The 22,574-nt window shown below is 39.9% G+C and overlaps 1 protein-coding gene across 6 annotated transcripts in view; it reads left to right on the forward strand.

The window, feature by feature from the left end:
- The window catches only part of fmnl3 (formin-like 3), a 45,550-nt gene that overhangs the window by 17,139 nt on the left and 5,837 nt on the right, over window positions 1–22,574 (forward strand). For 5 of the 6 annotated variants that reach the window (XR_009394388.1, XM_059332924.1, XM_059332925.1 and 2 more), the window contains exons 2-24: window positions 4,149–4,232; window positions 4,353–4,433; window positions 5,806–5,882; window positions 8,586–8,669; window positions 9,116–9,262; window positions 10,146–10,254; window positions 10,390–10,466; window positions 11,377–11,470; window positions 13,373–13,447; window positions 13,558–13,668; window positions 13,756–13,905; window positions 14,516–14,617; window positions 14,830–15,199; window positions 16,003–16,086; window positions 16,212–16,336; window positions 16,663–16,865; window positions 17,101–17,404; window positions 17,494–17,574; window positions 17,670–17,799; window positions 18,553–18,713; window positions 18,890–18,991; window positions 20,613–20,705; window positions 20,812–20,935. Coding sequence is in view for 5 of the 6 variants with exons in the window: in XM_059332924.1 (XP_059188907.1) it covers window positions 4,149–4,232; window positions 4,353–4,433; window positions 5,806–5,882; window positions 8,586–8,669; window positions 9,116–9,262; window positions 10,146–10,254; window positions 10,390–10,466; window positions 11,377–11,470; window positions 13,373–13,447; window positions 13,558–13,668; window positions 13,756–13,905; window positions 14,516–14,617; window positions 14,830–15,199; window positions 16,003–16,086; window positions 16,212–16,336; window positions 16,663–16,865; window positions 17,101–17,404; window positions 17,494–17,574; window positions 17,670–17,799; window positions 18,553–18,713; window positions 18,890–18,991; window positions 20,613–20,705; window positions 20,812–20,935 (2,968 nt within the window). In the remaining variant the exon portion in view is untranslated. The remainder of the gene's footprint in view (window positions 1–4,148; window positions 4,233–4,352; window positions 4,434–5,805; window positions 5,883–8,585; window positions 8,670–9,115; window positions 9,263–10,145; window positions 10,255–10,389; window positions 10,467–11,376; window positions 11,471–13,372; window positions 13,448–13,557; window positions 13,669–13,755; window positions 13,906–14,515; window positions 14,618–14,829; window positions 15,200–16,002; window positions 16,087–16,211; window positions 16,337–16,662; window positions 16,866–17,100; window positions 17,405–17,493; window positions 17,575–17,669; window positions 17,800–18,552; window positions 18,714–18,889; window positions 18,992–20,612; window positions 20,706–20,811; window positions 20,936–22,574) is intronic. The other variant, XM_059332929.1, reaches the window with a different exon arrangement.

The following is a 22,574-nucleotide window of genomic DNA, read 5'->3' on the forward strand; positions in this document are numbered from 1 at the left end:
GTCAGGCCAGTCTCAGGTCAAACACGAAGGGCCTCGCTGGAGGAGTATGTGGGCAACGTGGAAACATAACAAGCATCAAACATTTTTGGCATTTCTGTAGTATTTAACTCCTAAAATGGGATGATGAATCCTAAACTAGCGCCACTGCTCCCTCATAAAACAACCTCTTTTTAGCTTCTTATAAACACAGGAAGTGCAAGATTGTATCACTGTGGGAGAAAGTGAAATGAAATTAGCTAAATTGGGTTACTTGGCTCAAATTACTCAAATCTAGTCAGAAAGGAAACATCCCCTCTGCCTTTTTCCTGGTCGCAGGAGAAACCTTGTCTCTACCTCGTCTGTCCTTCCAGCAATATTTGTAGCTCCACACATCTGCTCGCAGCCCCACCTGTATTTGTTTACATTACCTGAGGCTCTAACTGACAAAGAGCAGGACCGTATTAAACATCAAAGTCTTCTGTGTGTCCTCGTGGCTCACAATGGCAGGGAACCTTCTGCATTTACTCATCGTTTACTGAAATTCTACTCTTTTTTCACTTTTTATTCATGCTTTTTAAATCCAGTAACAGTGGGCAGGTTTTGACTTTATGTTGCTCCTTTTGTCTAAATGGATGAACATCTGTGTGTGTCTGCTCTGCATGTTTTCCAGTAATTCAGAATTAAATTAATACAGAAGGATAGCTTGCTCTTTTGCCTGAGTGCCCCACAGTTCTACTTTAGTATGCATGACTGACCGAGAAAACAAAACCAAACAGGCTCTGGGCCCGGACAGATGCTGGAGATGAGATCTGGGCTTAGTTTTCATTAACCACTCAGGTGTTTGACTTAAACTCAAGCCTGTAGAACATTATTTGGAGTGTAAATGAAAGAGATCCGCTTAGTGCAATAGGTGCTTTGTCATTACTTTATCATAATGCAGAGTAATAGAATAGATCTTTATCATCCCTGCACTTTGAAAGCTGTTTTGCAGCTCTTCAGCAGTGTGCAACATAAAAGTGCAAGAAAATAAGTGCAGCTATTTCAAGTAAATAAATAATAGTGACTAAAACAAAGAAAAATCAAAGCTACATATATGCTAAGACAAGTAATTAAAATTAGATTGGGTCAGTCTTACTCCCACATGCAGTAAATTAGGGCAACAACAAATGATTATTATCAATTATTCTGCCTGATACTTCCTCAAATAATCAATTAGTTGTTTTGTCTATAAAATGTCCCAAAAATCTATGAAAAATGACATTTACAGTTTGCCAGAGTCTAAGGTAACATCCCTGAATGTCTTATTTTGTCCAAAACCTACAGTATGAAAATGAACATCATGACATCTGAAACCAGCAGATATTTGGCATTGTTACTTATATAACAACAACTAATCCATCATCATAATAGCTGCCAATTAATTTTCTGGCAATTGATTAGTCAATGAATCGCTTCAGGTCAGTAAATCATCAGTAAATCCCAATGATTAATCACATTGCCTTGATTATTAAATTAATAAGAGAAAGGTCTTTGAATATGTGATTAAAAATATATTTATATATGTATATATATATATATATATATATATATATATATATATATATATAGGCCTATATATATTACTGTTTTCTGATAATGGTCACCAACTGGAGGGTAATATTTACTGTACTATTATAACTTATCAGCGGCCCATACTTGTTAAAGTAATGTCCGGCTGCTCAGAGACAGATATTTTATCAGCGACAGATACAGATGGGCAATACTGCTCTTCACTTCCGCAGACGACTCTCCTAAAGACTGTGTTGTAGGTGAAATTTCTCCCAGGAGAGACAGAGGAGGGGAGAGCAGCTCGGGGGTCAGACAAGAGAGAAAATTTACTACTATAAACTACTACCATAAACAGGACACATTCCTCCTGGAATTCTGCACATCTGGCGTGCATGTTGCTTCTCTTTCTCTCCTGCGTGGGTTTTATAAAGCAGGTTATGTCAAATGGCCCATTTGCAACATCTCTGCACTGTTTCCCACTATGGTCATACGTAGCTCCTTCATGATGTGAGTTTTTGTTTTTTGAAATCTCAACCCTCTGAACGCCAAGCTTTTCCAGGATGTTATTTTGCTCTTTTTACATTTTACTCACTGTGGCCTTGTTTTTCCACTGCAATATATAAGTCCTCTCAGAAATATCCTTTGTGCAATGTGCTGGACATATTGAACTATTTGCATTTTTACAACCTCTACTTGCAGCCTTTCCTGTCCTCTCCTCTCTGCTCTGTGTAAACAGATTTTCAGTGAATATTTGTCATGTGACCGTTCATCTCAGCAGAATCAATCATGTCTTCACAGTGTTGCTGAGGAGCAGAATTCAATGTTTTTAACAGTTATTCCAAACATTTCTTTTATGAGAAATCCATTTTTAAATGAGACATGTAGAATAAAGTGATTTTGACAGAAATATCACAATTTTAAGCTTAGTTTTGGTTACTTTTTCTAACAAAAACTTTCATAACTTTCATTAACTCAGAAATCAGAAAGTTCAAATGTTTACTTTAATTTCTATTTTTAAAGTTGCTTGCTGTGATAAAAGGTGTATTTTTGGTGAAACACACCAGCTTGAGGTGACTTTGTTTTCTATAGATTTCTTTACTGCATATAATTACCAAATGCCTCTTTATTTCACACACATTCTATAGTTTGGGAGAAAAACCAAAGACTAAAAACTTCCCATAAGGTTAGGACAACATGCTGTATAAAATAAGTGGACATAGTCACTGTAAAACCATTGTTTTGTGAAGTATGGTACTGAAGCCTTGAGTTTCGTCGTTGCAATCTTGTTTTTTTTAACCAGAAGTGACCATATTTGGTCATTTTTCTGAAAAACTGAAAAAAGACAATTGTGGTTTCTGATTGGTCAGAAATCTTATACAGGTGTGGTTGCCGAAATGTAGAAGTTATGTGGTAATATTTCTACTTATTGTTATTCAAATATGACTTATTATGGACAATGACCAAAGCAACTTTTTTGAGCCATGTTTGAACTGTTTTAGCGGCATGCTAAACAAACATTTCAAAAACAAGAAGATTTTATCTTTCAAATTAGGCCTCACATGCCTATATTTTGGTGGTAGATATTTGAAGGGCTTCTTTTGGCAATTTCAGATTGCTGCGTGTTTTGTAATTTGTTATTACGGAAATATGCTATTTAATGTGCAAATATTAGTCAGCTGACAAGAAATGGAAGAACACCGTTTATTTACCATGATTCATAAACTGCTGATAATGTGAACAATGTGGTCCCGAAAATACTTGCATGTGATGTTCCACTCTTTCCAGACTGAGTGGTTGTCACAGGAAGAAGTATATGTCATTTTTCCATCCATCAACCACTCCACCAGTGGAGGAAATGACAGTGTGAGCATCACGTCTGGCCTGGGATGGGTTAAAGGGTTTTGGAGCGGAGGGCTGAGTTATAGCTGCAGGTTGAAAGTCAAGCTGACGGGCTGTTTGTGGCCAGGCTTACGGGGTTCTGTTGATATGGTATAAATGATGGCTCCTAGTGCAAATAATTCCTCATGTCTCTTCAAAGAGAAACGCTGAGGTGAACAGTTTCAGGAGCTGCCGAGCTCCCTCATATTGTTTTGCTTCCTCATTTTTAAGATTTCCGTTTCAAACCCTGTTTATAGGCTCTTGGCGAAGGAAGTTATTCGTCAAAAAGCTTGTGTCGTGTAGTTTGTGTGTTATTTTTTTTTTTACTGTGCTTCCAAACACAAATTGGAGTATTTAGGGTTTAATTTGAGCCACAGTAAACTGGCTGCCTCGGGACGTCTTGTGTGTCGTTCAAGTGTTTTTATGGCTGTATTAGATAACAGGTCTGGTAATTGGCCCGTACTTGTAGCCGAGGGCTTGTTGTGGTCAAAGCAAAGTGTTGCCTGAGACTCGAGAGTGCAGATGAGATGCAGATCATCTCCTGCGGCAGGATGCTGAGTGTCAACACAGGAAGTGAGGTCATGGTGTAAGTCCCCAAAACTTTAGTTGGCGCCAGAGGCCTGTTAAGTCACTGAAGTCACAGACACACACACAGTCACAGCTGCTATAAATAGACATTTAAACAGCAAAAGGGGAAAGATGTGGTTCTAAATGAAACTAATGCTTACATTTTCTATTTCCAGAATTCTATGAACCTGCCTCCTGACAAAGCCCGGCTCCTCAGACAGTATGACAATGAGAAGAAGTGGGACCTGATCTGTGACCAGGTGCATTCATAAACTCTTATTCATAAATGACAAAACCAGAACTCACAATGTCTTCACTTTACTCACCTGCACAGTGACTTCAGCATCATTACAACGCTTTCTCTTCTCGTATGTCTTCAGGAGAGGTTTCAGGTGAAGAATCCGCCTCACACCTACATCCAGAAGCTACGAGGATACTTAGACCCCGGAGTCACGCGAAAGGTGGGAGAGCACCGATGACCTTTCAAATGTGTTCCTACTGAAAGGGAAAGTCCACACCTACGTTTTCACACCTCACAGTCCGTTAACAGGTGTTGGGAAGTGTGAAAATGTTTTATAAAGGTTTTGTGGTTGATGAAGTCAAATAGAGCTGGTGAAAAAATCCCGGGGGGTCTGGATTTAGAAAGAAGTGAGCTCACCAGACCCCTGCTGCCCTGCTCTGCTTTAGGACAATAATATATACATTTTCATGTTATGATTGTCCTGACAAAAATACCGTGATTCACAGTATTATCCTGATAATCATGAAAAAATACTGTAAACTAAAAACATACAGGAATGACTTTATCTTCCATTTTTGAGGAAACTTTAAGATTTCAAACAAGACAAACCTTCACCATCTCTATGTCCATTAGTTTTTTCATTCATAGTGTTTCCACACATCCAATTGAACATTTTTATGGGGGATACAATTGGTAAGCCGAGCCTTCATCCTCATTGCCAGGCTTGGGATTTTTAAGAAGCTGGATCGAAAGATGCATGCTCCCACTTGTGGCTGTTCAAAATAAATTATAAAATCAACGTAGGGCTATTTACAATTATCCCAATACTGAAAATTCACCATGGCCTATTTATTGTGAGGGTTTTTATTGCCATCCGTGATAAAATCGTATATCGCCCCATCGCAAGCCAATAACAGCGTGACACACCCAAATCTCCGAACTGTTGATAGCCAAATTGTATTGTGGGTAATGTAGGAACTGAAGAAACAAAAGTGTAATGCTAAAACTGGTCAAGTTCTCTTTAATAGGAACCTGTTTTTCTCTCAGTCTGTTACCCGCAGTCAAGTAATGTAACTAAGTACATTTACTCAAGTACTGTACTTAAGTATGTGTACTTTACTTGAGTATTTCCATTAACTTTATACTTCTACAACAACAACTACTACATTAAGCTGAAAGCTATAGTTACATTTTAGGTCAAGATTTAACATAAATAACATGATAAATTTAAAGTGATTAAAGTATGATAGTGATAGTAGCATAGTATAGTGATGTTTTTTTACATTAAACCACATAAGAGAATATTAAATAGTTAAAATTATCTTTATAAAACTAAAACCCTGGTTACATAAATGCATCAATACAAATAATCAAATAATATGTTTAGAATATATATAGTGTGTCCATTCTGGCTAAGAAGTAGTTTCACTTTTCTTTAAGTTATTCTTTAAGTACATTTTGATGCTGATACTTTTGTACTTTTACTTCAATAAGATTTTTACTTGTAGTGGAGTAATTTCACAGTGTTGTATTAGTACTTTTACTGAAGTACAGTGACATTTCTTCAGCAAAACTTGCTTTATGTGTTGCAGAAGTTTCGCCGGCGGGTGCAGGAATCTACAAAAGTCTTGAGGGAGCTGGAGATCTCACTGAGGACAAACCACATCGGGTAATCAATACTTATCTCTCACCGTTTTTCTGCTCCATTATGTAGATCACAAAGCTTAAGGAAACCACATTATTGTTTTCCCTGGTAAAGAATAGTCCTTTCTGTGCTCTTGCTGCTGCAGGGACCAAGAGCTCTCTCTGGTGCCCAGATATCCCCCATTGTTCTAACTTGCCAAGCTCTGCAGCTCCACTTCATAGAGCTGGTCCTCATAATGCCCAGATGGTAGCCATTGTGCTGCCTCGTCCACTCCCCCATAGTGTTGAGCAGGAAGCTTTGTTGTGTGTGCCAGAGGGACAGGAAGCCTGGCTGACCAGCGCTGAACCCTGTGAAAAGCACGAAAACACACACAAGGATACTTTCATGTTTACACATTTCTCACATTTTAAAGCAAACAATCCTTTTCTATTGTTTTGTCCTATTTTGTCATTCAATACTGCGCAGTTCACTGCACACCCGCTGGGCCTGTGAACGTTACCTTTCTTGTCTTTATCTTCAGTGCTGCAGACGTGATCCTTGACTTCATAATCTGATGTCACACAGATGCTGTCATATAAAAGAAATGCACTGCAGTGACTTGCCACTGAATTTAAAAAGAAGCCTGTAAAAGGGCTTTGATTTTAATAGCGTTCATCGAGCTCCAAGGATAACTCATATTCTATTAGGCCTCATCAATAAAGGTCTGTTTCAATGCGTTTCCCAGACACGACTCGCAGGCAAAAAGAAAAAAACAGAAGGCTATTTTCAGAAGGCTTTTTTTTGTGGATGGGATTAAGTGTAACAGATGCTGGTTTATTGTGTGTGTCTGAATCCTGGCCCTGTGTTATTCCAGAAATTGCCAAGAAAATCTGAAATAGCAACCAGTTTGAAAGAAGTACAGGGAGAAAGAGAGAGAGAGAGGAAGGAGTGAGGGGTCAGAGGCAAGGAGGGAGAGTAGACAGGAAACTGATGATGAAGCCCGCCTCCTTGTCCACCCCCTCCTCTCCTTCCCTCCTGCACCAAGTCTTCTTACTGCTTTGTTTGCTTTCCTCAGTTCTTCTCCTCACCTCCTCCTCTACTTTGAGGCTCTTGATTGCTTTCCTGCCTGACTCGCCATTGGCTGACAATCTGTCATCATAACCAGCAATCCAAGACTATTTAAAGAACCTTTTACCCCAATCCTGTCCCCCCCTGGAGTTCCCTGAAGAAGGAGGTGAAGGGGGTCTGTGGGGGAGGCAGACTAAATACTGTTGACTGTCAGGGGTTCGACCTGAGCCCAGATCCTTCAGCCATATGCCCTCCACATTCTTTCTCTCATCGCATTGGGAATTCCTTTGTTTGGAGTTGTTTCTCTCTCTCCCAAAAACCGGAGTTAAATGTGGAGGAAATCTGAAGCCTCGCTCTGGTTTACTTTCCACGACATTCCTGCCAAGTTCCTTCAGTCAGGGGAGGGGGACCCCCCCACCCGCCCAGAGAGCTCACTTAAAGGATCATTCTACTTTATTACAACTCATATTTGTAATTTGCCATTTATCGTTTCTATCAGTTATGACAACAATATACTCACAAATGAATTGCTGCGATATTGAAACATGGTGACATTACTGCAACGATAAGTCAGACAGGGGGCGACTCCACTGGTCGAAAACAGAAGTCCAATCGTATAGAAATCTATGAGGAAAAAAACCTTCTTTTCACTTGATTTGGTACCTAAGTAAACATTCTCATCATGAGTTTATGGTCTCAGTTGCTGGTTTCAAGTCTTTCTCAATACAGCATGATCTTTTTAGCGACGTCACCACTTTCCAAGATCTCAACGATAAACTTGGTCAACAGGCTTTAGATTTTTTTTTTCATACTTAATCATCATTGCGTAGATTCATTAACCAGTGTCATACTGTGTTTGCAACCTCATATTCATTGTGTTAAAACTTCTGCAGGTGTCGTGATCAGAATTTAATCATCAACAAGATTAGAAACTGTAATACAGTTGATTGAGACAAAAATAAAAGAAAGACAATTAAATAAAGATTTGTTCTTAATACAGGGAAGTATGTCTGCAACGATTTCTTTCATTATCGATTAATCTTCTGATTATTTTATAGATTCATTGATTTCGTTTGGTCTCTGAAATATCAGGAAACAGTAAAAAAAAGCTTCAATCACAATGTTCTGCCGTACAATTTGACACCATAGATGTCTTGTTTATTCCAACCAACAGTACAAAACCCCAATTATTTGATTTAATTCAATGTCAGATAGCAAATCATCACACTGTAAAATCAACTAAGCATCAGGAATGTCAGGGGAGATTTGTTTGTATATGTGCATACAAATCTATGTGAACATACATATCTAAACGTATACTAATATTAACACACATCCACTCATCTACATATACATTTGTCTACACTTCAACTATTATTTTGCTCACAATTTTTGTATTATCTTTTGAAATATTCTTAATATTGTAAGTAAATATTTGTCCTTTTTATCCCTCATTTCAGGTGCAAATAAATGTTTTTAGTTATTATAAGTGAGTGAGATGTGATGTTATAAACCAGATTGATCTGAAGTACAAAAAGACATATAAGAAGGTTTTATCAATCTTAGATATTACACAAATTATCTCTTTCTGGATGAAAACAAGCCCTGAAGGATAGAAGGATGAGGGTGTGTTGTTAGTTTGGTGCCCTTCTAACCCCTCCATGTTCCCGTGCGTCACAGGTGGGTCAGGGAGTTCCTCAACGATGAGAACAGAGGTCTTGACGTCCTGGTGGAGTACCTCTCCTTTGCCCAGTGTGCTGTCATGTGAGTACTCTAATATAACTACACTTTACACACACATCTCTCATGGCTGTAGCCAAAAACCTCTCCTAAGGAACTGGGTTGGGCAGTGGATTCAGCTGCTGGGTTTAACACGTCGTGTCCTGTTCAGCGTGTATTAAACTGCTTGTGCATCTGAAAATGTGCTCTTGGCAAATCACACTCTCTGGATGTGTTTGTATGCCTTGTTGCATACTTGTGGCATAAACTGAATGTGTCTCTGGGTCGATGCTGTGTGGTGTAGTGCCTGAACGGGACAGCGTCTCTCTGTGCTGAGCTTTATCATGCAGCTCGATGACAGTTCTTGTGATAACCCCTGGCTCTCTACCAAGCTGCCTCGCTGACCTAACCTCCCCCGTGCCTCTCCTCTACACCCCCCTGTGCGTCTGTGTTGGCTTCTCTGTCTGTCTGTCTGTATATATGTGGCCCAGGTTGGATTTTGAGGGGCTGGAGAATGGGGAGGATGGCTTCTTGGACAAATCTAAATCTTGGAGCAGGTCCATAGAGGATCTGCACCACAGCAGCACTCAACCCTTCTGCAACACACTGGTGCGCTCTGCCCGCCAGTCTGTCCTCCGGTACGTATTGCTAAGCTCGCCTGCCCGCTGTTATCTATCCCTGTTGTTGCCTCCGCTCTGCTAACCTTGAACGCTATAAACATGTATTAGCATGCAAATCTGTGTTGGTGCTGTTTCATTTCAGGAGGATGCCTGAATGGTTGAGTTATTGGTCTGCTGCTGACCTCTCTCTTGACCTCAAAGCTCTGCACAAACTCAATCAGATGACGAGCCGTAGCAGAGATAGATACTAGAATCTGTGACCTTTTTGCTTTATGAGTGTCTCTTTGTTAATGGTCCTCCCTCATCTGCGTCTGCACTGTCTTCAGATGAGCGCCAGCTGTGCATCAGCAGCACATGTTGGACAGTTCATCTCTGAGCCACACACAGACAGAATCATGAAGAGACACAAGACGTCCAATAGAAGTCGTTAAAAAGATAAATAGTCTATCGCTAATCGCATTTAGATTACTGCTGAATCTGCATAACTTCATGCATCATGTAGTGTTACCTTACTATGTATAGAGGTCAGAAATGCTGGATCACGAGACACTGTGCAAGCCTTATTAAATTGCACATTAAAAGTAATACTGTGTGCACATGATGAGTGTGCAATACAGTTACATAACAGTCTGTGCGTGTGCATAGAGCTCAGTCTGTTGACAGCAGCGAGGAAACCAAACAGCTCCCATGATGCATCTGTAGCCTCAAAAGCCACACAAGTTTTTTCTGTCAGGCCTCGTTCTCTGTAATTTTCTCTCTCTGCCTCTCTCACACTTAAAACACATGAGCACCAGATAAACTCCAGAAATAAATGACACAAGCAACATCAAAGTTTGAAGTGAAAACGCTGAGTGTGATTACTAAACTTCTACCAGATATTAACTTCTGTCATCTGTTGCAGCTATGGCACAGTTTCCAACAGCAAAACCATCAAGAACTCCCGCCTCGTGAGCCAAAAAGATGATGTGCATGTGTGCATCATGTGCCTGAGAGCAATCATGAATTACCAGGTAACACAGATCAGACACAGATATATGTTTTGAACTTGAGAATTTTTATGCTTCTATGAGTTTTCTCACCACATCCTGTTCTCTCTCTCTCTCTCTCTATCTGTCCCTCTCTTTCTCTGTGTCTTCTTCACGCAGTATGGCTTCAATATGGTCATGTCTCACGCACACGCAGTCAATGAAATTGCTCTCAGCTTGAACAATAAGAACTCACGGTAAGAAGTGAGGCCCCCCGGTCCCCACAGATGCAGGGCTGGGTCAAACAATAGGGGAAACCCTGCAGCCAGTTCATATGATATGCCTCTCATTCTTCATGGGGCTCAGCTTCTCTCTGAAGTCTTGGATCAGAGGCGTAGATACAGGCTGTTAAAGGAATGTTTACTAAAGGGAGATTAGCGGTAAACCGCAAGGGCTGATCACTTCATAATGAAGGCTCGGAGGGTAAACACTTAAAAAGTTACAGAGCCCTGCCTTCTCTTCAGACTTCAGTATGGATTATATATTTCAAGTCATGTATGTTGAGGACAAACATTCTGGTAGCAAAAATAGATTTTGGCTTCCAACATAATTATTATGAAATCAAGATAATCGAGATCAAACAATTACTGCATTTCATTCACAATGATGCTCTTATTTTGTCTTATAAATGCAGAACACCCCTTTCCTTTATAGCATTTTTATTACTGGCTGGAATTTGGTGAATGTAGTTAACCAAAATTGGTTTAATGTTTAAAGTTTTCAGCAGGCTGAGGAAGTGGACTATAACATGTCTAATATATTTTATATTGAATATTTATGTTCAGTACTGTAGTTTTCATGTGTTGTGTTTATTTTTTATTTTTTTATATACATTTTTATATTATAGTGTTTTTTTAAAAGTTGAATTATATTTAAAGTTGATTTAACGTGTATTTAAAGTTGATTTATATTTAAAATTTTTAACAGCAATCCAATTTTTAACAGTAATAGTTTTAAATAATCATGATCATAATATTGACCAAATTAATCCTGACTATGTTTTTTATTTTTTGCCACAATGAAGCAACCCTGAGCGTAGATTTAATTTGAGAGTGTTTGCAGTTTGCTGAACTTTCTCCAGGTAATGAGTGTCTTCTGTACTTCCAGGACAAAAGCTTTGGTCCTTGAGCTGCTGGCTGCCGTCTGTCTCGTCCGGGGAGGTCACGAGATCATCCTCTCAGCATTTGACAACTTCAAAGAGGTGCCCACAGCAACGTTTCAATGAAACTTGAGTCATTTTCATTCAAAGTTGCACTGTTTATATTTGGTGGCTAACCCTGAGAGGATTGAATGTGCTAAAAAAATCACTTCTGAATCACTGGTGTGCACGAGGGCATGAAGGACGAGTTTAGAGTGATAAAAATGGAGGAGCTCTGGGGGATTTCATGTCTACTAAGGGTGTATGTAAAGCTCCACGGTGGCCTGTCTGCGGTCATTAGTCTCATTAAGACGCCAGATGTGAGCCAACCTTGAACAATGATAAGGATCAACTGCCTGATGGGAGCCAGTGGACCACAAAGGTTTGCTTAGCCTCTCGGTTTCTGCATACACAGTCATCTGAACACCGGAACAAGACAATTACCTTGCAGTTGAAAAGCCCCAGAGAGACACAAGAGCTAATCAACCCACTAGTCAAAACAAGATGGTATTTCTGTAGTGGTATTTTGTTTAAATGATACATTAATACAAGGTGACAGGTCTTTAAAAACTCTCAAGAAGGCCACCTATGGTACTAAACCACAGTTGTACAGTCATCAAGTATAATGTCCCCAACTAGAACTATTTGTAGTTAGGACTTTCAGAAATAGGCATGGATGTTTTTTTATTCTTACAGCACTGGAAAAAGCTCTTTTTAGAGCTCAGAGAACAGTCTTTTTTTTTCTTTTTCCATTTCAGTGTATTTTTATGTTGGAAAAATCTGTCCCATGTCTTTATCCTGCACTGGCTTCCCTTCCCATGAATTATGATAATAATAATAATAAGTTGTTGTTGCAAACGGAGGAAGCTGTTCACATGCAGCTGAGCTCTTGTTTGATCCTGGAATGTGTTTCATCAAAACAAAATGCTGTATTAGGCTATGATTTGTCACATGAGTAACTGTAATACCAGTAGATACATAGAGGAGTTCAGAGGACCTCTGAGGCTTGTTTTGCTTTTGAACGTTTTGATGCATTAACTCAAGACCCAACAGGACTTCATAAAAACATAGAGGGTAATCGATCTTGTTGACATGAGAAATAGATAATAAAATAAGTAGTAAATGAAATAGGAAAAAAAAGACAATGGTGCTTTTACTCTGAAATACTTTGTTCTGGCATAGTCTCCACAAGTGGTCTTTGTTTTAATCTTTTCCATGACAGAAACTAACTAAATCGTTTGTCTCCACTACACTATGTGAGAGCTGCTGCTTTCTTTCTTACTTTCTTTTTGGCTATTAGAAGCAAAATCTGTAATAGATGCCTTATATGATGCCATTATTCTCTGGTATGTTCTCAGGTAGGACACAGTGAACAAAAAAATACTGGGTTTAGAGTCAGATTCATATCAACAAAATAGACTAAATCTCTCTCTTGAGGGTTCCTATTAGTGCTGGTGATCACGTGAATCCTAATGTGGAGCTCTGATTTTGAAAAAGGTGCGTGCAATGCTTAAAATATAGGTAATATACAGAAGGATCCCATGTCTACGCATACAAACAGGTGCCACATTTTTAAACATGAAATGTTGTGGTGTTTCTCCTTTAATTTGCTGTCATAAAACATGATGTTAGTTTGTTTATAGCACAGTAACATCTAATGTAACACGGTGAATAACTGAAATAATCAGCATACTGGATAAACTGTATTTAAATATGTAATTTACCACAGCTGTAAGGTGAAAATGGACCTTGAAAAAAACTGGAAAAGTGCTTGAATTTGACGAAAAAGCTGTAGGATCCCTGTATATGCCATGCCACAACCCCTCTATCAAAAGTCAGATTCATCATTATATTTTAAAACAAGACAAGGAATTTTAAAAATTACTAATTTTGACCTTTTGTTTAGAGTCTCTGCATTTTGGGCTAGTTGTTATTCTATGCTCAGTATGTTGTGTTGTATTTCAGGTGTGTAAGGAGAAGCATCGCTTTGAGAGACTGATGGATTATTTCCGCTGTGAGGAGGGGAACATCGACTACATGGTGAGATAAGCTTTGTGTTACTGATGGACGTATTCTTTTGCGTGTGAATGTGTCTCAATCTATCTGATTAAATACATTTGGATCCAAACCTGTCCCTGTCTGTGCTCCAGGTTGCTTGCATGCAGTTCATCAACATTGTGGTCCACTCAGTGGAGGACATGAACTTCAGAGTCCACCTGCAGTATGAGTTCACCAAGCTGGGACTGGACGATTACCTGGAGGTACGGCTGAACAAATCCTCCAGCTGAGACTATTTGAAAAATGGGTGTGGAGCATCTGTAATGCTAATGAATTCTCCCTCACGTCAGAAATGTAAACACACGGAGAGTGACAAGCTGTCGGTGCAGATCCAGGCCTACCTGGATAACGTGTTTGACGTGGGTGGTCTGCTGGAAGATGCGGAGACGAAGAATGCAGCTCTGGAGAAGGTGGATGAACTGGAGGAGCACCTGTCCCATGTAAGTGCACCACCCAGTCTGGACCACCAACACTGCTCTCACTGGGCTCGTTTATGAGATTGTTGTGGTTCACCAGCCATGTACTTAACTCTGTTGTTTCTACGTGGTGATTAAAAAATCTACTCTGTTTGCATTTCACAAGTTCTTCAGAATAATGACGGGGTGCAGAATGCTGGAAAGTACTGTGCGTGAAACAGGCTTAATATTGTTCTCGTGTTGGCTCAATCTTTCTGGGCAGTTGCCTCTGTATCCCACGTCGCTCTGTAAAGACCTTCTTCTCATAGAAAGGTCGTAGGCAGCCCTGACATCACTCGAGGAATTTCATAACAAACTCTGCTCTCAGGGGTCAGGAATGATGGGGGAGGATGAGGGTGAAGAATCCCGGTGAATTCCTGTGCAACATGTGTAATCTGTTCAAAATCAAAACTAAAAGCTGTGTCATGCTTCTGCTGCGTCATGCTGCTGCTGGGCATATCTTATTTCTTATTGATGATGCACAGTGTATAGGGGAGAGAGTGGGAGGGAGTGGAACTGGGAAAGATGCCCGCGCTCTGGATCAATTCACCTCCTCTCATCCCTCTGTTGTTGTCCTCTTCGTCTTCTTTCCCAGGTGACGGAGAAGCTGCTGGAGGTGGAGAATGAAACAATGATGAAAGTAGCTGATCTGGAGAAGGTGCTCATTCAGAAAGATAAGGAGCTGCATGTAATACGGGTAAGTCATAATGATGTTATATTGCTTTGTGTGCCTCGCATCAGAGAGGCTTCCCTTCACTTCACTTCACTTCACTGTGTCTTAGCAAAGATCTGTTTCAGATGCATGAAGCTAAATTGCTGTGATAGCAAATTGGGACAGGAAACAGGATGTTTCTTTGGCATGCAAAGTCATTGTGCTGTGCTCTTTATCGCCCTCTGGTGACCGTCCAGGAGACATACGAGTCGACCAACACCCAGGTCACCACCCTGAGGAGGGTGATCAAGGAGAAGGATGCAGCCTTCCAGAGGCACTTCAACATTGAGAGACGTCTGTTGGAGCTCGAACAGCAGGGCACGATCCGTCTGCACAAGAAGGCTGATGGAGACATCGCCATCGAGACGCTGGGTGTCGGGAGCGAGGGCGGCGTTGGGGGCGGTGGCCTTGGGATCCCACTGGGTGACATCAGGCAGCTGTCTTTGGGTCCAACAGCTGGGTTAACCGAACCAGGAGGACCAGACACCAGCTTACCACCAGCCAGTGAAGCCCCTCCACCTCCTCCTCCACCTCCTCCACCTCCTCCTCCCCTCCCCCCTGCTTCAGGTGATAAACCATGACTCACAGCGATCATGTCTGGTGACGAATATATGTGAAAGTTGACTTTGTCACAGTGTAGACCCTCAGAGAAGGTTTATTTTCAGTTCTCCGTCTTTGTTCATGCGTGCCAAGCCAGGTGACGGGTCACAGCCGTGCGTTTCTACCCCAGACAGGAAAAGGAAATACAAGTTGTTTCCTTTGTGTGTGTGTGCAGGCGAAGTTCAGCACAGGAGAAACTGCAGCAGTTTGCAGCTCTTTCACAACTTCATTTAATCATGAAAGGGCTTCACAGAGATTAAAAATCTCTTTTGCAGGAGTGTTTTTTTTTATTTATTTTTTTACAGTTGCTGCTGTATAAGAAATAGAAATATAGATAAGTAAGTATGTAAATAAAATAAACATAAAAAAGCGAGCTATAGTAAATATACAACAACAACATAAAATACAAATGCAGCAAGGTTTCAGCAAATAGAGATATCTACAAATAGAAATATAATAGAAACATAGAAATATAGAAATACATTTTAGGTAAATAGAGATATATACAACTATGTATATATGTAATAACAGTTTTAGTATTGCACAGAAGTGTAGCAGCAGAAAGTGTTTTGTACATAGACATAAAAAAATATAAAAATGTGGAATGAGACTGGATTGTGTAAAGGAATTAGACATAATAATCATTGTATGCAGAGATATAAAGATATATAATGAATAATAAAGGATTTCAAAACACAAAAGATCAAATTGATAATATGGGATTGATAAAATGACATTTAAACACCGTTTTTCTTGTATATTACTTACAGGTGCACCGATCCCACCACCACCTCCACCTGCTCCACCTCTGCCAGACGCTTCTCCGTCCGTTATCCTGAGTTTGGGTCTCTCAGGTGAGAGCCGTTACAAAATGGCATTGTTTTTGATGCACTCTTTTACTTCTTTGCTTTATATTTCACTGCAGGTAGTAGAGCAAAATATCATACTATTAATATATTTATTTATTTCTTCTGTACAGCTATCAGAATCAAGAAACCCATCAAGACCAAGTTCCGCCTGCCCGTGTTTAACTGGACCGCCCTGAAGCCCAATCAGATCAACGGCACAGTCTTCAACGAGATTGATGATGAACGTGTGCTAGAGGTAAATCCAGCAGATAAAAGTGCTAAAAACTATAATATCCTTAAATATCCATGACTTGAAAAACACAAATACATATATTAAAAGCTCAGGTAAATTGGTGCATTGAAATGCATGACATCACCTTTTTCCACCTGAGCCCCGTCCACTTCAAACCAGTGAGAAGAGCACAGAGAAAATCAAAACAGTTAACTATCATTTGAAAAGACCCAAACTGTTCTAACTTTGTGTGCAATTGCTGTGTTAATGTAGAAACTGAAACTGGGGGAAAAAGTGTCTTCCAGACCTTTAAGTTCAGTACATGTAGATAAACTGTCATTTATTTGCAGGAGCTGGATCTGGAGAGGTTTGAGGAGCTGTTTAAGACCAGAGCCCAGGGTCCGATTGTGGATCTTTCCTGCACAAAGAGCAAAGTAGCCCAGAAGGCTGTTAACAAAGTCACCCTCCTGGACGCCAATCGCTCCAAGAACTTAGCCATCACACTACGAAAGGCTAACAAGACCACAGAGGAGATCTGCAAAGCAATAGAGAAGTATGTGCTTTTCCTGGACATTAAATACTTTTTGAACTACATATATCTATCTGTCTGTCTGTCTGTCTGTCTGTCTGTCTGTCTGTCTGTCTAAAAAATATCTACTTTCATACAGTAAATGGTGTTACACATGGAGCATGCGTTAAACAGGATAAACAGGGTACAAGTTAATCTGACAGGGCTGTGGGGCTCCTTCAAGTACAATAAATTCATATTATATGTAATGTGTTCCCAGGTTTGACCTGAAGGCCTTACCTGTGGACTTTGTGGAGTGCCTGATGCGTTTCCTGCCCACGGAGGGTGAGGTGAAGGTGCTGCGTCAGTACGAGCGGGAGCGCCGTCCGCTGGACCAGCTGGCAGAGGAGGATCGCTTCATGTTGCTATTCAGCAAGATCGAGAGGCTCACACAGAGAATGAACATCATCACGTTTGTTGGGAATTTTTCTGACAACATCAACATGCTGACACCACAGCTCAATGCCGTCATCGCTGCTTCTGGCTCCGTGAAATCTGCACCAAAGTTGAAAAGAGTGCTCGAGGTAAGAAGTGTTCGTTTGACTGGTGATTTAAATCCAGCAATGTTTGTTTTGTTCATGCATATTCATTATTTCTTGTGGTTTACTTGCAGATCATCTTAGCTTTAGGAAACTACATGAACAGCAGCAAGAGGGGCTGCGTTTATGGCTTCAAGTTACAAAGTCTTGATCTGGTGAGCATCATTTTTCAATTGCACAGAAGTATGCCACACAGTTCATTTGTTTGGTTCTTTTTCTGATGTTTCCATTCATTCCTGTTGCTGCACAGCTGCTGGACACCAAGTCCACAGACAGGAAGATGACGCTGCTCCACTACATAGCTCTCATTTTGAAGGAGAAGTATCCAGAACTGGCCAACTTCTACAACGAACTGCACTTTGTGGATAAAGCTGCAGCAGGTGTGTACAGACAAAGCATTATAAAGATAAATTAACAGACATGGCAGTTATGTTTATGCTATGTTAAGTAGCTTTTAAGAATTAAAATGTCTAAAAGCTGTGTTATAGTGTTCCAAATGTATTCCACAAAAACAATTTTCAAACCATGAAAGAGAAATCTGTAGCTGTCTTTAATTTACTTCTTATCTAGTTTTAAGCCTTGTTTTTACGATACACTTTTTAGATATTGGTCATTTAAACCAGCTGAGGGATGTTAGTCATTGGACGCTTGGATCTTAAGTTATCAGAGAAAGAAGCTGAGCAAACATTAGCAGCAGCTGTCCGCCAGCGGTGTTGGAGAAAAACAGATTTTGAATGTCCATTTGTTTTGTTTTGGAAAGGAGGAGATCTCTGTGAATAATTTGGCTCCTGGATAAAACCTCCTCAGCATCTGGAATGTAAATTATTAAAAACAAGCTGAGTAAGCATTAGTGCTCCTCCTGAATTTCCTTTGTCTGCCAAGTAGAATTGGAGAAACACTGATTTTTAAAGTGAAACTGCTTTATTTGGTGTAAATAGAAAAGTGAGAGAAGCTGACTGCAGGTGCTACAGGCAGCTTGGACATATTGCAACTCCATATTTTGTTGATGTTTTTATTGAGAGACCCCCAATGACAAAATTACATGTTATGCGTTTAAATAAGAGCTTTTCTATAATAGTATGCTCAGGTGTTGTTGTTAATTAAATATATACCATATTAACTCTGAACAAAAGTGTCTCTGGAGAACGTGCTGCTGGATGTTCGAGAGCTGGGGAAAGGCATGGACCTGATCCGGAGGGAGTGCAGCCTCCATGACCACTCGGTCCTGAAAGGCTTCGTCCAGGCCAGTGACCCGCAGCTGGACAAGCTGCAGAAGGACGCCAAGACAGCAGAGGTATCCAACACTGTCCTCACTTCTCTAACCTCAAACGGGAAAAAAATAGTGAAAATAGACACGAGGCAAACCTCTGTCCCAGATGCAGCTCACTGACCTCTCACACACAACCAATCATGACTCGACAGTGTTTACTTACATGGCTTCCACTCTGGCACTGTCCTTCCCGTTTCTAGGAAGCCTTCAACAATGTGGTGAACTACTTCGGAGAGAGTGCCAAGACGACTCCACCCTCTGTGTTCTTCCCTGTGTTTGTGCGGTTTATCAAGGCCTACAAGGTGAGTGAGGAGCGTCTGTGTGTCTTTTCTCACTTGTCCTGCCAGGGTGCAGCTCTCTCTCCTGCTCTGACGGGAAGTTCCCTGGTTTTGGATGTTGTCAGTTTTGGTGAGAGCAGAGCAGAGCGGGGCAGAGCTTTGGCTGCCTCTGTGCCACAGGACGTGGCGTAAAGTCCGAGGCCAAATAACAGGAAAGGCCAGCTGGGTCTGACTGCAGAGCTGCAGCTGTGGTGTTTAGACTGATTCTCCCGCCTCTTCTCCCCCTCCTTCCCTTGTCCCCTTTACCCCCGGACAACCTCGCCCTGCCCCACCACACAGCACACTTCCTGAGATTGTTCTCAGTCTGGATTTATGGGATCTGCCTTAAGGAAATGTGCAACACAAGGGTTTCTGTGTATGTGTGTCTGTCTTACTGTTTATGACTGAAAGGTATAGTTCGACATTAAGGAAATACGCTTGTTGCGACTCTGAACTGTCCAGAGGAGAGAGGAGGAACAGTAACATAAAATAATCAAGTGATTCAATTAAATATGACTGGAAAACCTTTCTTATATTCACTTGGTAACAACATACTACATAATTAACATGTATTTTAGCAGAGATTTTAATCCAAATTTTGATACCATTCCTAAAAGCTGATGTGTGCATTCAGCCTTGTTCATAAGTACTAAATATTTGTTCATTTTCATTATTTTAAGCCTTTAAAATGTAAAATTGTTTACATAATTCCACTTGTGTTTTTTTTAATGAAACAGACATTTAATTATTTCAATGATTAGAAGCAACACTGATTTTGATGCATTGCATCAACCAATGGCTCAATCTGGTGGAAAATAGTATAAAAACCAAAAAAGCCTGATATAAATAAAGGCATCATTTTTATGCTCGAATGACCATGGGCTCAAAAATTGTGGTTTTACTGGGTTTCAGACGGGGATTTTTTGTCATTAGGGGTTTATCTGCACAGTTTATTTTAAGACTTAATATAGGAACTGAGATTGAACTTCCAAAAAAATGTGAAAAACCCACCCCCTTGCAAATGTGATGGCATATGCACAGCCAAAATAATAATTAAATAATTCAATTTAAAAGGCCAAAAATGCATGTTTACATGTGGACATTTACAGCCAGCAGCTGCTTAGCTCAGCATCAATACTGGAAATGCTGCAAACTACCTCGTCTGGCTCTGTACACAGGTTAAAGATGAGCTTTAGCAGATTTTCGTAACTTTAAATAGAATCAGTTGAGCTATTTCAAGTCTTTATTTCAAGCTAAGCTAATTGACTGCTGGTTTCATATTTAGCATATAGAATGAAAGTGGTATCAATCTTCTCATCTAACTCTCAACCAGAAAGTTAATTTATGTAAATCCAGAGGTGTGGAACTATTTAAAGCACATTTAGCGAGTGTTTGAAAGGTTAAAAGAGGAGGACAGGAAGAGAGAGCATACATGTCTAATGATTGGTTATGTTCATCAAAGTGTGTTTTTGTGCATGTGTCCTGTTTATGTTCCACTTTTGACCTGTTTTCTTAAATCCTTAAAGGGCCACACAAGTGTATTGACTTGGATTTTTTTGAGCTTCTCGTTGCAGACCAGTCTTTTTTTTTTGTCTCTTCTCAACAGGATGCAATGGAACAAAACGAACAGAGGAAAAAGCAGGAGGAAGCAATGAGAGAGAAGTTACTGGCTCAGGAGGCTAAACAGCATGACCCCAAGGTACAGTCGCAGTGAAGGAAACCTATCAGATGTTTACTCAGTGCTAAATAAAGCTTTGTGGCAAGCCAGATAAGCACAGTTTAACAGTACAAATATCCTGGTTCAGGTCCAGGCCCAGAAGAAGAGGCACCAGCAGCAGGAGCTGATCGCAGAGCTACGCAAGCGGCAAGCCAAGGACCACCGGCCCGTGTACGAGGGCAAGGACGGCACTATTGAAGACATCATCACAGGTGGGCCAGACAGCACCCCCAAAAGACCCCATGTGGGCGCCAGCAGCAGCCCAGGTCGTCCCAGGTCGAGGATGACTGTGGTCATTCACTGCTCAGCTCCTTTGAAGTGCACCTTGTGCTACGTAGTCCAGACACCGCCACATCTGGAGCACAGCACATAGCAGCCCAGCAGCTGCTAGTTACTCCATGACGTGCTGTCTCGTTAGAAAGCCTCAGTATGTAGGTAGTTAGACAGGCGGCTTGATCCCAAGTGTACATTAACTTTAGCACACAGGATCCTTCTTTTAAAGCCACTATGTGTAGAGTCTTTATGTGAATATAGTGTTTTATTTAAGTCAGGGATAACTAGTTGGGGGTCATGTGAGTGCCTCTCTTGAACTTTGCACTAGGAGTTTTAATATCCTACATATAAGAGCTTTAATAGAAGAAAAAAATCTGTTCCTACAGCCTCAGGATAGCACATTAACTAACTGATGTTCATTAATCTGTACCTAAATTGTAAATAATATAAATGTTGCATTAATGTCATTTTTTAGTCTTGTTGATAATGCTTCTGTGCCACTACTATCAGAGCTGTTTACTGCTTATTATGCAACTGATTCCTCTACAAAATATGCTCAGTGCGTCCTAATACGTTAACACTTTTACTTTAAGACCCCTTTTTTAGCATTTATAAGGAGTAAATAAATAATTTATACATAGTTTATAACAAACTATAATGTTGTTGTAGCTAAAAATATTTTTTATAGTGTTAGACAGTGATAATAAGTTCTATAAAGACATATTTTTTAACACAACACTTACAGCTTTGTACCATTTTGTTTATACAGCAGCCTTACGGGGGCCCACTGGAGGAGTTATATTTTTTGACGGATACATTTAAGATACATTAATAATAACACTTAAATCTGCTTATAATTTGTGGTGGAAGAAGTATTCAGATCATTTTCTTGAATAAAAATACAAATACCACACTGTGAAAATAATGCATTACAGATAAAAGTACTGCAGTAACAAAATTACTCAAATATTATCAGCCAAATGTAAAAGTAAAAGTATTCATAATGCCAAAAATTCACCCTTCAAGTGTTTTGATGTTGTATATTGTATTAATAGTCCATTCATGTTAAATTATTTTGTTGTTGAAGTAGAGCTGATTTAAACTATTTTAAATGCTTTTGGATAGTTTAAGATATTTTATATTTTATGCACAAATGTTGTGTGTTTTGTAGATAAAATCTTAATCTGTAAAATAACTAAAGTCGTCAGACAAACGCAGTGGAGTAAAAAGTAAAATCTCTCTTTATTCGAACATGTTAAAAGCAAACAAAATATTTAAAGTAATAATAGAAAACAATTAATATTACAAACAAACAAAAATAGAAATAAAAGATTTTCCGCAGAAATTTAACAAACTCACAATAAACCAAATAATAAAGCCCAAGTAAATATTTCATGTTCGAAAAGAGAAGAAGTGGAGACTAATTGAATTATAGTGTGCTATTATCCATTTATTAAATGTTTATATAGGGCTTATAAATGCAAAATAGGCGGACTTGAAGTAAAGTGTTTCCCCCCATCCTGTTACAAACCTCCTGAAGCTTCCACAGATCTGTGCTGCAAACAGAACTAGCACAGG

Source organism: Centropristis striata, chromosome 5 (genome assembly GCF_030273125.1).
Source record: "Centropristis striata isolate RG_2023a ecotype Rhode Island chromosome 5, C.striata_1.0, whole genome shotgun sequence".
Taxonomy (NCBI): Eukaryota; Metazoa; Chordata; class Actinopteri; order Perciformes; family Serranidae; genus Centropristis; species Centropristis striata.